This window comes from Chrysemys picta, chromosome 2 (genome assembly GCF_011386835.1).
Source record: "Chrysemys picta bellii isolate R12L10 chromosome 2, ASM1138683v2, whole genome shotgun sequence".
Taxonomy (NCBI): Eukaryota; Metazoa; Chordata; order Testudines; family Emydidae; genus Chrysemys; species Chrysemys picta.
In genome coordinates, this window is record NC_088792.1 from 93,698,243 (window position 1) to 93,715,116 (window position 16,874).

Sequence of the window (16,874 nt, forward strand, 5' to 3'; positions counted from 1 at the left end):
AAAAAAGTTTCATATTTTCAATTCTGTAAATAGAAAAAAAATGTTAAAATCATTACTTTAATAGTCAAGTCAAAGTGCTTCACACACATTGCTAAAATTGGCCTCTCTACACTCTTGGGGGGACTCGGGGAGGTAATAATTGTCCCTATTTACTAGCTGGGAAACTGACGCACAGATAGGTTAAGGCCAAAATTTTCAGAAGTGGCTGCTGGTTTTGGGAGCCTCTGTTTTTGGAAGCACAACTTATGATACCTCAGGCCTGTACTCAGAAAGTACTGAACACTCACAACTCCCACTGACCTCATTTGTAGTTGTGGGTGCCCTGCACTTTCAAGCCCTATCTGTCTCAAGATGAACACACCAAGGATGGAGGCAGACAAATTAGTAGCCACTTTGGAAAATTTGGTGGTAAGTGACTAGCTCAAAGTTGAGTCAGGAATGAAATCCATGAATCCTGACTCCTGTCCCCTACTTTGATCACTCAACTTATCTTAAATAAAAATAAAAACTTTACAAAAATCTTTATTGTACATGTTTAAGTGGCTTCCTACTCCCAAGACTTTCCCCAAGTCCTTTCTTTCTCCGCTTTTTCCACCCTAGCCACCACTCAAGGACTTTCTTTTTCATTTAATTTTTACTAGATGCTGAGTTGGAAGCAGCATGTGGCATCAGAATCATCTCTGTTGTTGGGGTGTGGAAGTGGGAGTAGAAGGCAGGCCTACCCTCATGCTATGGGCTGCTGAGGGATGTGTCCCAGCAGTGGTTTCAACATACTGTTTCTGTCAGAACCAAGTATCTCATCAGGGCTTCAGAGAGATGCTTCAAACACGAAGGGCAACCCACACTAGTCCCAGTTCAACTTTTAAAAAAAATTAAATGAAAAAACAGCTCTCACTGGTGGGGACTAAGCCTTGTTAAGAAACAGAGATAAATAAGGAGGAGGGAGAGCTGGAAGGAATCTTGAGAGCAAAGTTGGGCAAGAGGAGTGGCAAAGATGATGAGAATAAGAACTAATCTCTAAAGCTAGGGAAGGGATGATATATGAAAAGAGCACAATAAATTAGAGTAAGGACAAAGGGATTGAGAAGAGATTTGAGGATGTGGATGAAAATATATGTACTGCCTGGTGCTGAGTAAGTTTGTTCACAACATGAAAGCTCATAGATAAAGGTAAATGAAGAGGTTTATTAAATGCAATTACAGGTAATCTTTAGTAGATAATCCTGCATTTTGACATTGTTTATAGAGGAATGTTGATATTACCTGTGATGCAGTTTAGCAAATAAAAGCAGCTCTGACATATGGTACTATCCCAGAAGAATGCTCTGCCATTTAACTAATCAGAATGCAATATTTTCTAATACTACTTCATTATAAATAGCAGTGAGGAAATTTCTTTAGAACACTGAACACAAATGAAGCTCTCAGTGACAGGAAACTCCGATCACTAATGCTAGGCAAGGGAGTCTCTGTAAACCAGTGGATTGAGCACTGGCCTCAGAGTCAGGAGACCGGGGTTCTATTGCTTGTTGTGTGACCTTGGGCAAGTCATTGTAGAAAGAAAGCCCTTCCAGAATAATTATGGTAACCAATCAAAGCCTGAGAATGTTGCAAAAACACTGGGGCCTATGTCCTGTTATAGGGGAAATGCTTTATGTACTGTATATAGCAGTATTTGACTACGAACTACTTGACATACTGGGTACTGTTGGTTAACTAGTTCCAAGAGTTGAACTGTCTCTTCAGAATGTATCAGTCACTATAAAAGGCTACAGAGTGTTCCCCCTTCTCTTCCCAAATTCATTTTTCAGTTCAGACTTTCAGTTCACACTGAAGTGAGGCAACAACTTGGCCCACACCTTAGCAAGAATATACAAGTTACTGATTGTCATTTTAGATAATATGTTGGTTCATCTGGACAAAATCTGTAAGAGTCTAAATTCAAATCTGCATGAAGATGAGGTTTTCTACTGCAAGCGAAAAGAAATAGTGCCATCTGCTGGGATTGGTATTATTTGAGTTATGACTGCTCATATTTTGTTTACTTAAAGTGCAGAATCTGTTTATTCAATTTCTTAACAAGTCAGACTTTGAGATGATGTTATTCCTTACAATTTCAATCACTTAAAATAATTCATTTGATCAAGCCATTTGCAGCTCTATCTGGGAAAAGACGTTTTCCCTTGCTATGTGTCTGACAAAGAGAAACCATCAGAAATATCACGGTTCACTGGACAGAACACAAACATACTGCATTACTGTTGTATTATGATATTAAAAATTGTGGTTCTCTGCATTAAATTATAAAATAGAAAAGCTTAAAGTGACATGTCAGTCCCTAAAACCAGACAGCATATTGCTGACATTCACTATCAGAAAAGGCATTTATTCATTATTACAGTGGTTCGGTTTACTGAAATAGGCTGAAAGAAATCAAACCTTTAAACAGATATTTCACAGGTTTCTGTATATGCAATCTTCACATAAAATGTTTTTAAGGTCTCATTTTTTAAAAAAAATTCCAACATACCAGGCTGAATTGTTTGTTTTTTCATAATATCACTAGCTCTTTTTGAATTTAAGTGCAATCTGCAAAATTTAGTTTAACAATAAAACTATTTTATTAGTTATAGAAGGAAAAGAGGACCTGAATTTGCAATCATCTATTTTTAATGCTTCTAAAATTATCCAACGAGCAAAAGGACATTTGTTTTTGGGGTTTTTTTAAAAAAAGACAGAAAGAGAAAGAAAAAACCAATACATGCTCCTCAATAAAGGATTTTTTTCCACTTTTTAGGACAGAGCAGATAAGTTATAAATTCTGTTTTTCATAATGGTAATAATAAAACCAAGCTAGTGGGTTACATTAATATATATTTTTAATATTAATCCGCAAACTACACCTTTAAATATCATAAGACAGCTATGTTTAAATCAATAAAAATGAATCTCTGAACACATCCGTGGCCATAAAATTCTCCCTAAATCAGATGTTAGAGTCATGGGTGCTTGGGTTTTTTGTTTTCAATTTTTGCACTGAGCTTCTTTGTCATTTTGAAGTGAAATAATTTGCCTACTCATGCTCACAAACCAGAACCTACTACTAGTAGGTCCTGCTAGTGAAGGCAGGGGGCTGGACTTGATGACCTTTCAAGGTCCCTTCCAGTTCTAGGAGATAGGATATCTCCATTAATTTATATTTATTTATATTTATATTTACACAATGACAGAGCTTGTAACCAGGACATCACTTACAATATTTGATGCTCTGTTAAACACATTTTCCAAACACTCTTTATTTCCTAAGCTAGTCAAGGATCTTACTAAAAAAGCACTAGTGGAAAGAGGGTCACTTCTGAAACTGGGTAGATAAGCCCTAACTGTGTCTTATTTTGTTTACAGTTAAAATAGTTTAAAGTTAAATAAAAACATTTTGAGCCTGAGAATACATAGGTAGTAAGCCACATTACTAAAACGAATGGAAAACTCTGCAGATTAGTGATCAGACAAACAACATCATCCTAATAATCCACAATAATCCACACTGAAATTAGGCCATGTATCATAGGAAAACTGATTTATGCAGCTTTACCTGTCCCTGGAACAGAATTTCAGTCACATTCAAGGGCATGGGCACTGATTTGCTGCCTGACTGAGCTTGATGCAATGTGAAAATCCTTCCAAAGCTAATTAAACCAAATGAAAGCAACACATGCTTATCCAATAATCGTGACCTTAAGGCAAGCAATAACGAATGTATGATTGCCCCCTAAATCCTCGTGTCATCAAGAGGACTGGCAGATTTTCTAGGCTCTTTCCCTCCCTCCCTACTTCCCTCCCTCCAGCGCCTCCTTGAAACATATACAAAAAAAGTAATTACTATGTGGCCCCTTTCATGCTGTAAATGGGGTTAGAGCTACAAAATGTTATAGTAAAATCTTGATCCACAGAGCAGGCTAGTCAAAGAAAACAAGAAATAAAGAAAGACATCTAGTAATTAACATTTTGTGGGCAAATCCCTATAGATCTAGGGTTACGATACGTCCGGATTTTCCCGGACATGTCCGGTTTTTTGGTCGTCAAATCCCCGTCCGGGAGGAAATTCCAAAAAGCCGGACATGTCCGGGAAAATAGGGAGGAGTCGTGAGGTTTGGATCCGCACTGGAGCCAGAGCCGGAGCCGCTGGGGCCGGTGGTGCTCGGCTGCCTGCCGGCACCGCTCAGCCAGGGCCGGGGCCGGACGGGCCGGTGCCCTGAGGCCCGATCCGAGCTGGAGTCGCCAGGGCCGGAGCCGCTCGGCCGGTGCCCCAGGGCCCGAGCCGAGCTGGAGCCGCCGGGGCCGAGGCTGGGGCCGGAGCGGGCCGGAGCCGCACGGCTGGGGCCAGCGCGCTCGGCCGGAACCAGGGCCAGTGCCCCAGGGCCCGAGCCGAGTCGGGCTGGAGCCGCTCGGCCAGGGCTGGTGCCCGGGGCCCAAGCTGAGCTGGAGCCGCCCGGGCCGGGGCGGGCTGGGGCCAGCGCGCTCCGCTGGAACTGGGGCCGGTGCCCTAGGGCCCGAGCTGGGCCGGAGCCGCTCGGCCGGGGCAGGTGCCCCGGGGTCCGAGCCGAGCTGGAACCGCTGGGGCCGGGGCGGGCCGGAGCTGGCGCCCCAGTGCCCGAGCCAAGCCGGGCCCGAGCTGCTTGGCCAGGGGGCCGGACTGGGCCGCGCCTCCTTGCACCCCCCCCGCCCCAGCTTACCTGCTGCTGCCTCCCTGTTTCAGGCTTCCCGCAAACATTTGATTCGCGGGAAGCAGGGGAGGGGGAGGAGCAGGGGGTGGAGCGTTCAGGGGAGGGGGCGGAGTTGGGGCGGGGACTTTGGGAAAGGGGCGGAGTTGGGGTGGGGCCGGGGCGGAGTTGGGCGGGGCCCCTTGGAGTGTCCTCTTTTTGTTATTTTAAAAAATGGTAACCCTAATAGATCAGGGGTTGGCAACCTTTCAGAAGTGGTGTGCCGAGTCTCCATTCATTCACTCTAATTTAAGGTTTTGCGTGCCAGTAATACATTTTAATGTTTTTAGAAAGTCTCTTTCTATAAGTCTATAATATATAACTAAACTATTGTTGTATATAAAGTAAACAAGGTTTTTAAAATGTTTAAGAAGCTACATTTAAAATTAAATTAAAATGCAGAGCCCCCCGGACCAGTGACCATGACCCAGGCAGGGAGAGTGCCACTGAAAATCACCTTGCGTGCCGTCTTTGGCACGCGTGCCATAGGTTGCCTACCTGTTATAGATTATGATAGTACGTTTCAGGTGCTTTAGTCCTGAAAAAGATTTTTAAAATCAAAACACGTTCAAAGTGAAAAGGCTGCTATAATTGGGATGTGCATTAAGTACTTCTAATGTGGCATATAATTTGTATTCTGTCAAATGCCATATTTTCATACTCTATTTTAACGTAGCCTGTTATGAGATAATGAAGAATGTTCTCACCTCAGCAAACAAAGCCAAATGCTGTCTTTATAAGTGTAAAAAAATATTACAAAGAGGAGTGAATAAGGAGCATGTGTAACAATAACTATACCTGTTTAAGAAACTTGTTGGATGCTTGGCTGTGCTTAGCTAACACATTTGGCAATGCAGGATTTGCATATTCAAATTGAGGATTATAGGTAAAATCAGACTTGAAGAATTTAATCTTCTCTTTTTCCACATTGGAAGGCTTGATGGCAGTTAGTATACAGAGTTTTCGGCCAGAGACGTCTACCTCTTTACCATGGCTTTTTGACAATTGAGGCTGCTTTGGCTTTGTTAGACTAGAAAAATAATGTCTCTTAGCCTTGCTTTTGGGTCGAGGTGGCAGTCCTATGCTGTTCCCTGCAACAGAAATACTGTGTGTAAACTTTACACTGCTAGATACTGGGCTAGCGATAAAGATGGATGGCTGCCTGTTCGTGCAATACCAGCCACTGCTGAGCAAAGGCAGTGGGACTTTGATCTTGCGGTGCTCGTTGTTTCGCGAGGTAGTAGAAGACTTGGTGGACTTTCTGTGCCTCTTGTGGTAGGCAGATGACAGCTTTTGAGAGTGGTGTTTTTTCTCCTCTTTGCTTTGCAGAAGGACATTGTAGCTACTGGTTCCTGTTGTGAAAATATCCTTTAGGATTCCAGAGGACAGATGCTGAAGACTGCTTTCATTCTGAATGGTCAGCTTATGTTCTTCTGGATTTAAGACTGACTTTTTAGAGAGCTCTTGCTCAGGCCAGTGAAGTTTTTCTGCATTTAAAAAAAAAAAAAGTAAACAGAAAGCTAGAACAAAGGTGACTGTTCTGTAATGACACCATAAACAATATACAGTTCTTAGGACCTAACAGAATAACAAGTATGAAACACAGAATCTGAATACAAATTAACTTTACATAACTACAAGTACCTTACGACAATCTTGATTTTAAGATAAAAGGAAACAGGCATTTCTCTCTGTGTGTGTATGTGTGTGTGTGTGTGTGCATGCGCATGCATGTTTGGGTGTGTGAGCTCGCATGTATTGTGAAACAAGCTAGATGTGGAATTTCAGGCCTAATTTGCACAAGCAACCATCGGCGCCAACTTTCCCCGGCGCTGGTGGGGGCTCACGCCCCCCCCCCCCCCCGGCCCTGCCCTGACTCCATCCTTTCCCCACCCCTGCCCTGCCCCCCATTCCAACCCCTTCCCCAAATCCCCATCCTGTCTCTGCCTCTTCTCTGAGCGTGCCATGTTCCCCTCCTTCCTCTCCCTCCCTGCCACGCGAAACAGCTGTTTCGCAGTGCAAGCGCTGGGAGGGAGGGGGAAAAAACGGGCACGCGGCACGCAGCACGCAGAGGCGGATGGAGGCAGAGGTGAGCTGGAGCGAGGGGGGGGAAGAGGGCGGGGAGCTGCTAGTGGGTGCAGAGCATCCACCAATTTTTCTCTGTGGTGCTCCAGCCCCGGAGCACCCACAGAGTCGGGACCTATGCAAACAACTATGCCCATCTCCATCTCCATCTGTCTAATATGGGTGTACAAACTCAGGTTACGTCTACACTACCCTCCGGATTGGCGGGTAGCGATCGATCTATCGGGGATCGATTTATCGCGTGTAGTGCAGACGCGATAAATTGATCCCCGATCGCTCTCCCGTCGACTGCTGAACTCCAGCTCAGCAAGAGGCGGAAGCAAAGTCGACAAGGGAGCCACGGCTGTCGATCCCGCGCCGCGAGGATGCGAAGTAAGTAATTCTAAGTCGATCTAAAATAATGTGTAAAGTCCTTTAAGAGTGTGATTTATTCTCCCACGTGCATCTAGTCTGCTCTGCGAGACATTGAATAGTAGGGGCAGAACCACAGATCTCATCTACCTGCTACTCTCAGCCCAGTTGCTCCTGGTGTGAGAAAGCCACAAATGCCAAGGCTGCAATGCAAGCAGCCTTAATGTTACCACACAATGGAGTGAGGGGTACCTTAGTACTACCTTTTCCACTGAGCAGCTGTGTTAGGCCTGCTAGCAATCTAGCCTATAAATAAGCCCCTTTGTTTTCAGTTTAAACCGATTTTGACTGAAAAAATCCCATGTTTTACAAAAAGTATTATTTGTTTTGTTTTGTTTTTCACCCTACTTTTGTATCATTCAAATATATAAAAAATAATTTGTTTTAGCAGGAAAATACAATACATTGCATGAAATATATGTATTATGATAATACATTAGTCTGTATGTATATGCAAAGCTACCTGTTGAAGTAAGGCTACATGTATTAGTCTGGAAGGTACGCACAATAAACAAACAGGCACGCATGCAAGCTCTGAAGTGCATGCACATCTGAACGTACTGATGAATCTCATACCCATCATGTACACATTTCAAGCTGTTAACAGATAACGGTTTAAATATTTGACACACTAAAATGAGAAGAAAACAAAAGTCTGTATCAGAATACCTTTCAGAACACAAGGAAGTATTCGAAATTAAAAAAAAAAAAAAACAGGAGAAAAGGATGAACTTGAGTGTATGTGCTGCAAATGGTGTGGCCCAATTATTAAATGCAGATATTTAGAGGCTGATAGTTCTAAGTCTACAGCAGTAAACTGTTTATTCAAATGAACGTTTTTATTTGGGGATTAGAAATGCATTGCTTTTTAAAGTCAGAGGTGGCATTGTGTTTTTAGTTTTGTTTTAGTTCTGCAGCAAACCACATTGAATTCCATTAATCAGAGCATTAATCTACTGAATACTTCCCCCCGTCCTTCTGTCTACCAAAATAAACCCCAATATTTACCCAGAAAAAAATATTAATAGTTTTTTTCCACCGATTTTCACCTGTTTTTATTGTTGTAGTAATAAACACCAATAAATTCCTGGCAAAAATTAAAATAACCAAAACCAAAGTGCCCTACCTATAAAGAAACTGTCCCTCTCCAGAAAACTCCCCAGAATAAGCGCCCAGAGAGGTGAGGAATATCTAGGATGTGCCAGCTCCTGTGAACAAATTTCAACTCGACAGAAATGGTAGGGTATATTCAGGTATTTAGTATGTTTCCCCAAACTCACATTTTTAGTTGCCAGGCGGTTTATCAGCTATTACTTAAATAAAGACTATTAAGAAAAGAGATCAATTAGTACCAAAGCCATTTCTAAGGAACTTAACCCCATATTTTCAAAACTTCTACTCAAAGCTGTACAATATCAACACTCAGCTGGGTTTAAAAAAATGTACTTTAAAGTATAAACATGACAAACTAAACTAAATTCATCAAGCAAATAAAGTTCCTTAAGGACTGTGTAGCAAAGAAGTGTGGCCTCCCTCGGAGATTGACAGCGAGGGAGGGCCACACACACCCTGGTGGGCGGAACCAGGAAGTCCACACCAGAAGCAGAGAGGCGGGACAAGAACAGGAAGTATAAAAGACGGGCCTTGTAGCTCAGTTGAATGGGAACTGTTGAGGGAGACAGATATGCCCTGCTTGCTGCTGGAGCCCAAGCCCGCAGGAGACTTCTGTGCAGGAGGCCCCTGACCTACCCGAACAGCCAGACATGCCTGACACCGAGGAGTTGCTGGGACTGCTGCTTGCAGTGTACCCTGGGGAGATGGAGGATGACCCTTGGATGCAGGTACACCTAACGGGGAGTACAGGAAGCAGCCCAGGGGAACCAGATTACTGTCTGGCTGTGGTGCTGCTGGAGACACAGTCAATGTTTTGTGGATGGAGTCCTTGCTGACCCAGTGACAGACCACTCTGCCCTGGGCTGGGATGTGGTGGAGCTGAGTGGGCACATGTCTCCCTTGCCACCCCACCTGGGGTGGGAGCAGTACTCCCCCCCCCCCCCTTAGGTTGGGAGGTCTGTGCTCCTCAGACACCCTCGCCTGAGCCCCATAAACTCTGCTTGGCACTCCTCCCTTGCCAGAGCCCATAGACTGTTGTTGGTGCTTGCCCCTTGTGTGGGCCCCTTGACCGGTTGGTGCTCGCCCCTGCCTGAGGGCTAGAGTACTAGACTGCAAGGTGCCTTGCCCTGCCCAGGGGCCTGGGTCCCTGCACTGTCCCTAGAATCTCTGGGGTTGTATTTTATTTTGGGCTGTTTTCTGCATTTTACTTCTATTTCACATTTATCATTTCTTAGACATGCTTGTGACATGCTATTTCAGTTCCAAGGAATCACTTACATTGTAGCAATAGAAAACCCTTCTCTACCCCAACACTGTTTTGGTTAGGTTCATAGTGAAGGTGACAAATTTCCACTGTTAGATAGCTGGAATTTAATTGTTTTGTATATACTGTGGCTAAATTTTCAAACGTGGTCAGTAAATATACACTTTCAGTTTTGCATGCACAACCAAAACTGTGTGCCCAAAATTTTGTTTAAGATTTCACATGATCCAGCACTTAGATTGGCACTCCCACATTTAGAGACTACATTGAGGTCACTTGGAAAACTTGCCCTTAAACAGCATCCACCTTTATTAAAGGCAAAGAGCCTCAAACTGTTAGATTTAATAAATGCCTGAAGGTAGGTTTCTATACCTTCCTCCTTTCACCCTCTCCCCAAGAAAGAGATGAGAGCAATCCTTTTCTTCTTGTTGCCAAAAGTACCTTTAATTGTGTAGCAAAATATATGTGTACTAATGTGGCTTGTGAACTTTAGCCCACTGGAGAGTATCCTGACCGCACCATACTCTGTGGGACTGATACTTGATATTGTTTTCTTGGTGCTGGGAATTGTGATTTCTCACACCACTACAGTATACACCAAAGCAAAATAAGCTAGATAAGCAGTCTGTCCTGCATTGATTAAACTGAGCTTATTAAACTTGAACTGTAATGCCCTGAAGCCTTCTCTGTGCCAAGCGTAAAGGAAGCCTCTCAAATGGACCATAAAGCAAAACTAATCTTACTAATATCTGCTTGTCAGAACAGGGAAAATAACCAAATACAGTAGAATCTCAGAGTTATGAACAACCTCCATTCCTGAGGTGTTTGTAACTCTGAACTGTTTGTAACTCAGAACAAAACATTGTGGTTGTTCTTTCAAAAGTTTACAAGTGAACATTGACTTAATACAGCTTTGAAACTTTACTATGCAGAAGAAAAATTCTGCTTTTAACCATCTTAATTTAATTGAAACAAGAACAGAAACAGTTTCCTTATCTTGTCAAAAAAAATTTTTAATGTTCCCTTTCTTTTTTAGTAGTTTATGTTTAACAAAGTACTGTAATTGCTTTTTATTATTATTATTTTTGGTTCTGCTGCCGCCTGATTGCGTACTTCTAGTTCCAAATGAGGGGTGTGGTTGACCGGTCAGTTCGTAACTCTCAACTTCTACTGCATGTGTAACTTCATCCTTTCGGTGTTGGAAGGACGCTCCAAGACTGTGTGGTATTTCCCCTCCCCCCCATTTCTAGATATGTTTTGCATGAATGTACAATGTACACGAGACCACAGTACATTGATCTGTTTACTGCTTGCACCAGTATCCCAAGCAGCACTGAAGAACAGGAGTTTGTACAGTGTGAAAGATTAAAATGAATTCATAAAGCATCAAAACTTACATAGTGGTATGGTGTTGTTTTTTGTCTCATTTGTTCTGAGAGCCAAGTCTAATTTTAGTAGGAAAATAAATCTGGAATTAAATTATTGATTCAGTTACCTTTGAGGGATTTAATGATCCCTTTGTTAATGTTCTATTTAGAGCATAATTATTGTGTATATATAGTTAATTACAGCTTGGATATGTCTAACGCTGGACCAAGTCCCGAGGTTTTTACTAAGTTTAACTCTGTGCATACTCAGGGCCATATCCTACATTCCATGGATCCTTATAATTTAGGCACAGAAATGGGAAATGTGTATCTAGGGCAGCTCCATTCCCATTCAGGCACCTACACAAAGTGGCCAGATTTTCAAAACCCAGCATTTTTCTCATTGCTCTCAATAAGAACAACCTGGTGCTGGGCACAGGGCCGGCTCCAGGGTTTTGGCCGTCCCAAGCAGCCCAAAAAAAAAAAAAAAAAGCCGCGACCGCGATCACAATCTGCGGTGGCAATTCGGCTTAAGGTCCTTCGCTCTCAGCGGGAGTGAAGGTCCGTCCGCCGAATTGCCGCCGAATAGCTGGATCTGCCGCCCCCCTCTGGAGAGGCCGCCCCAAGCACCTGCTTGCCAAGCTGGTGCCTGGAGCCAGCCCTGGCTGAGCACTTTTGAAATCTCACCATTTCAGTTAGGTGTTTGAAAACCTAGCCCCAAATGGGGGTGCTGAGCACTCATGGAAATCTGTTTCTAGGCCTCTGCACCATTTAAGTTCCATTTAAGTACTCAAAATAGGATTCAAGGGGCCATAAGTGGTGCATAGGCCATAAGCTGATACTCCCCACAAGGATGAATTTCACCTTCTATGTGATAGATGTGCACACAGAGGTTGCCTTTGGGGACCACAAAGCCTAAGGCAGAAAGCCCCAATAAAAACAAAGCTAATCTTGGCTTTCATGTGAAAGTAAAATGCTTCTCTAGTGCTTTGTGTTGCAGAGAGCCTTGAAAATGTAAAACAATTCCAGTCAATTGTTGGGGCTGTTGAGGGTTTTTTTTTAAATGTTGAAGTATTTAATAAAGAGAGTAACTTAGAAAAGCAAAACATGGTAATACCCTCCTATGAATTTCTACTAGTTTGATGATGTGGCCTTGAATCAACAAAATAAAATGATGTATGACAATCCATTTCATTGGTATGTGTTATCTAATCTACAATTAAAGGAACTTCTTTGCTTCTCTTTGAAACCATATAAAAACAAATCAGGATTTGTAAAATATAAACAAGTATAAAAGAAAGATGGTTGCTGAAGTATATTCACATGTTGTAGGGATTTGTGTGGTGAAGGGTATACTACATTGTTTTAAATCCAACTGCAGCCTACCAACAAATAGCTTTATCCAATCAAAAAATGAGTTGGCTTCTAAGAAACCCAGTACTATTAAACAGAATCCACAAGAGGTTGCCTGTTTTAAATACAAAACTGTTAATACTAAGATTAAAATCCAATAAATTGGCCCCCTCACACATAGGTGAAGAGTTGACACCATACTGTATATCACATTATTGTACATGGTACCAACTTTGATGCCCTACCATCTACGTGCAAGGGGACCAAGTTTCAACTGTTCTCAGAAGTATAATTATGAATTTCCTGACTTTATTTTATTTATTTCAATTTATACAACAGAAAATAAAATTAAAAAGAGCATCTGTTCCAGACTCTGGGCAGCTCTGACCTCTCTAAAACTATGTGATATACACACAGATTCTCTCAGTTGATCCCACTGCACAATACCCAGCAACTGTATCACAAAAACATAATACCTCTGACAAAAAAACATTAGAGTCTATTAAAACCACATTATCCCAGTTTGGCTTTCTCCATGTTTTTTGCTCCCCTCTGCAACACACAGCAGCTGCAAACATTGAGGCCCTACCCAATTGTGCAGTCCCTTCCTAACACCTGTGGATCAACTTGTACACTGACTGGGTAGTTTTCTCCTTATTCCCCTTTTCCTGCTTTTATAACCAACCTACAATTAAATGTGAAATACTTTCTGCAATATTATGGCTGAGTTCTTAACACCCAAGTCAGGAAACTGTCAGGATTCCTACAGCAGCTACAGCTCAGGCACACTGAAGGTTCATGGCACAGCATGAAAATCAACACCATACACTGTATAGCAATAGAAAATATACGGGACTTAATTCTGATTTCTCTTACAATGGTTTTATACTACTATAACTCCATTTACTTAAGTGGAGTTACATGTGATTTATCCCACTGCAAAAAGAGACTCAGGCCCAAGACTGGGGATGAGTTGTGGTTGTTGTGGAAAAAACCATAATTCTGCCTTTCGTTATTTGTGTATGTGGGACCTCATCAAAATGTAGCATTAACATATATTTTGCATTTATAAACTGCATTTATTTTAGCCTATGCCTAGCTTCAGATCATGTAGAAACACAGTGGCAGCAAATATTTGTTGGAGGTTATTAGAAATTATTAATATAGATTTAAATTTCAGATCATATCTTACTGAAACGATTTGCTTTCAACATCTAGAAACTGGCATGTTAATAGCATCATTTATTACATTAAAAAGAACGAGGAGTACTTGTGGCATCTTAGAGACTAACAAATTTATTTGGGCATAAGCTTTCCACTTCATCAGATGCATGGAGTGGAAAATACAGTAGGAAGATAGATGATATACATAGAGAGAGAGAGAACATGAAAAGATGGGTGTTGCCATACCAACTCTAATGAGACTAATCAATTAAGGTAGGCTATTATCAGCAGAAAAAAAAATCTTTGTAGTGATAATCAGGATGGCCCATTTCAAACAGTTGACAAGAAGGTGTGAGTAACAGCAGTGGGGGAAATTAGCATGGGGAAATAGTTTTTTAGTTTGTGTAATGATCCCCTGTGGAATTAGGCTGCATGGCACACAGGGAGAGTGGCCTTTGCTGCATAAGAGGCAAATTCTGTCCCACTCACTGTACTGATTTTGAGGGGAATCTTTGCACGGAGGTCCTCGGAAAGATTTTCCTGTGTGTTTAATTGTGGGAAGGTAAAGATATGGCCCTGATTTTTTTTTTTTTTAATTTTGTGACTTATTTTAGAGCATGACTCTCAATAAGTTACCCTAATATGATTTTTTTCTATTCAGTAACAGCAACCACACACAATAACATCATGTGTTTGACTGTCTATTTTGGAGAAAGGCCAAGTAGTTTACAGCAATTCATGTACAAAATAATAAAGTAGCAAAAGTCTAAAAGTTGTAGGGAAGATATCTCACTAATGTCTTTAGGACTGATGTCCGTCCTCTAACTCATCCCACAAATCTGCAGTTGTGTTTTTTGGGTATTTTTAAACTTGTAAACAATTCAGTATTTGTCATGAATATTTAATAGATGGTACATGCTCTGACTGTATTGAAGACTCAAGCTAACGTGCATTATTTGTGCAGAGGGCTGCAGAATCAAAATTCTGATGGCTGTGCAATATCATAAATGTATATGTGCACCGTATTCTTATTTAGCTCAAATGACAGCTTCTGACTCCTAAACCCTCTTTCACTGTGGTGCTCAGTGACCATGGTTTGCAGCACTGTGACAACAAAAAAATCCTGTCTGGCCATCCTTTTCTTATAATGATAAACATATTCCAGCTGACTCATTATTTATAAATTATATTGCAGTAGCAACCAATCTCTGCAGTAAGCAAGGGGGAGACTGATCCAAGGATGGGTGCAATAAACAGTGTTTGGCTCTGTAAAAGCATATATGAGACACAGGATGTGAGTCACTGCCCTAGGGCAAGTATAAGGCCTCTCTGGGGAACAGCCCCAATACTGGAGAACCCTATGCAAAGCATAGAATGACCTGGTGCCCCCCACTATAGGGAGCATTCTGAGGTGGAACAGCGATGTATTGGGTGAGTATGGCTAAGGCAGACCTGCATTCTGGTGATTCTGTATCCGTGCAAAAGCTTACAGGGGCTGCTGAAACAGGGACATAACTTAAGGTGGCCTTCTAGGCTGCCCTAATCTACACGGGGTCCGTGCAGGACTCTGGTTGACCATGAAGAGGGTAGGCTTCAGCCACCTCCACTTATTCCCTGTCCTGGTGATGAAGCTGCTCCATGATCCCTACAAGAAGAATTTACAATCTACAGAGACTTCATATGTATAGGTGCATATATAGTACATATGACATGGGGGGGAGGGGGAAAACTATGTTAGAAGAACGATTGGGTTGCAAAGTAAAGAACTCAAAAGATGCCTGTGCAACCTGAATTCAGCCTCCGTGTGCATCTGCATTATGATACAGTCTTTATAAATGTGAATTATATGTATAATTATGTGTATTTAGTCAATATTTCTTTTTACACTCCTCATTCAGTAAGCCTCAGGAATTATTTAATGCACACCATCCTAACCCTGCACTTAATACCAAATTATCAATTTCCTCCTAGGCATTTCTATAGTGCTCTCACAATGGCAGTATCCGGGTGCTTACAGACATTAATGAATTTCTCTTCACAATACCACTGAGATTAGATGTGGAATTATCCCCATTTTACAGCGGGGGAACTGCAGCACAGAGAAATTAAAGCCAAAATTGTCAAATGTCCACTAATTTTGGGTGCACAATCTGAGACACCTAGGACCACATTTTTCAGATACTTAGCATTTTTAGACAACTTTACAAGTTTCCAAGACACTCTCGTGTCTGCTTAGTCTCTATCTGTGTGAAGTGAGATTTTTTTCCGGAGGCTCACAATGTGGGTCTTACAATGGAAAGTGTCGGGAAACCTTAGCCGTATAGGCGGTGTGACCAGCTCTGCCATTGACTGAAAATGGTTTTTAATTGTACAGCTTGTCAGTAAGCTCAATAAAAATAATAATTCTACTGAGCATGCATAATGGCTAATTTTCATGCCATCACAATAGCTCATACATTAAAACAGATAACTACCTATCTACAGGGTCTACTCTGTGTTACGAAATGCCTGCAAAATTAAATTTTAGAAGTCAACGCTGGTTGTATGATTCTTTAAAAATTCCTCTTCCATTTGTATCTTGCAACCTACTATCTGCTATTCCAAGTGTATTTTTATATTAAAACTATAAGTTTTACTGCAAGAGTAAGTTTCAGCCCAGGAACCAACTGGGTTCCATTGAGGCACAGAGTTTCATAAGACTGACCACTCTGGGTAAGACCGATGGTCCATCTGGTCCAGCATTAGTGGCCGGTGCCAGATGCTTCAGAGGAAATGAACAGAACAGGACAATTTATCGAGTGTTGTTCAGACCCACCTTCTGGCAGTCATAGGTTTAGTGACACCCAGAGCATCAAGTTGCATCCCTGATATCTTGGCTAATAGCCATTGATGGACCTATCCTCCATGAACTTATCTAGTTCTTTTTTGAACTCGTATATACTTCTGGCCTTGACAACATCCCTTGGCAATGAGTTCCACAGGTTGACTGTGTGTTGTATGAAGTACTTTCTTTTGTTTGTTTTAAACCTACTGACCTATTGATTTCATTGGGAGACCCCGATACTTGTTATGTGTGAAAGGGTAAATAACACTTCCTTATTCACTTTCTCCACACCATTCCTGAGTTTATAGACCTCTATGTATACCCCCTTAGTGATCTCTTTTTTTAAGATGAACAGTCGCAGACTTTTTCATCTCTCCTCATATGGAGGCTGTTCCACTCCTGTAATCCTTTTTGTTTCCTTTCTCTGTACTTTCTCCTATTCTAATATCTTTTTGGAGATTGGTGCCCAGAACTGCACACAGTATTCAGGTTGTGAGTGTACCATGGATTTATGTAGTGGCATTATGATATAT

General features: G+C 41.8%; 2 protein-coding genes across 5 annotated transcripts in view; one reads left to right on the top strand and one right to left on the bottom strand.

Annotated features, from left to right (window-relative positions):
• Positions 1–16,874, bottom strand: part of MATCAP2 (microtubule associated tyrosine carboxypeptidase 2) — a 41,147-nt gene that overhangs the window by 22,047 nt on the left and 2,226 nt on the right. For all 3 annotated transcript variants that reach the window (XM_005287362.5, XM_065583780.1, XM_042860351.2), the window contains one exon: positions 5,559–6,247. In XM_005287362.5, the coding sequence (XP_005287419.2) occupies positions 5,559–6,247 (689 nt within the window). The remainder of the gene's footprint in view (positions 1–5,558; positions 6,248–16,874) is intronic.
• The window catches only part of ANLN (anillin, actin binding protein), a 70,923-nt gene continuing 62,973 nt past the window's right edge, over positions 8,925–16,874 (top strand). The window contains exon 1 of one of the 2 annotated variants that reach the window (XM_065583778.1): positions 8,925–9,097. In XM_065583778.1, coding sequence (XP_065439850.1) covers positions 9,020–9,097 — 78 coding nt within the window. In that variant the 5' untranslated portion in view covers positions 8,925–9,019. The remainder of the gene's footprint in view (positions 9,098–16,874) is intronic. The other variant, XM_065583779.1, reaches the window with a different exon arrangement.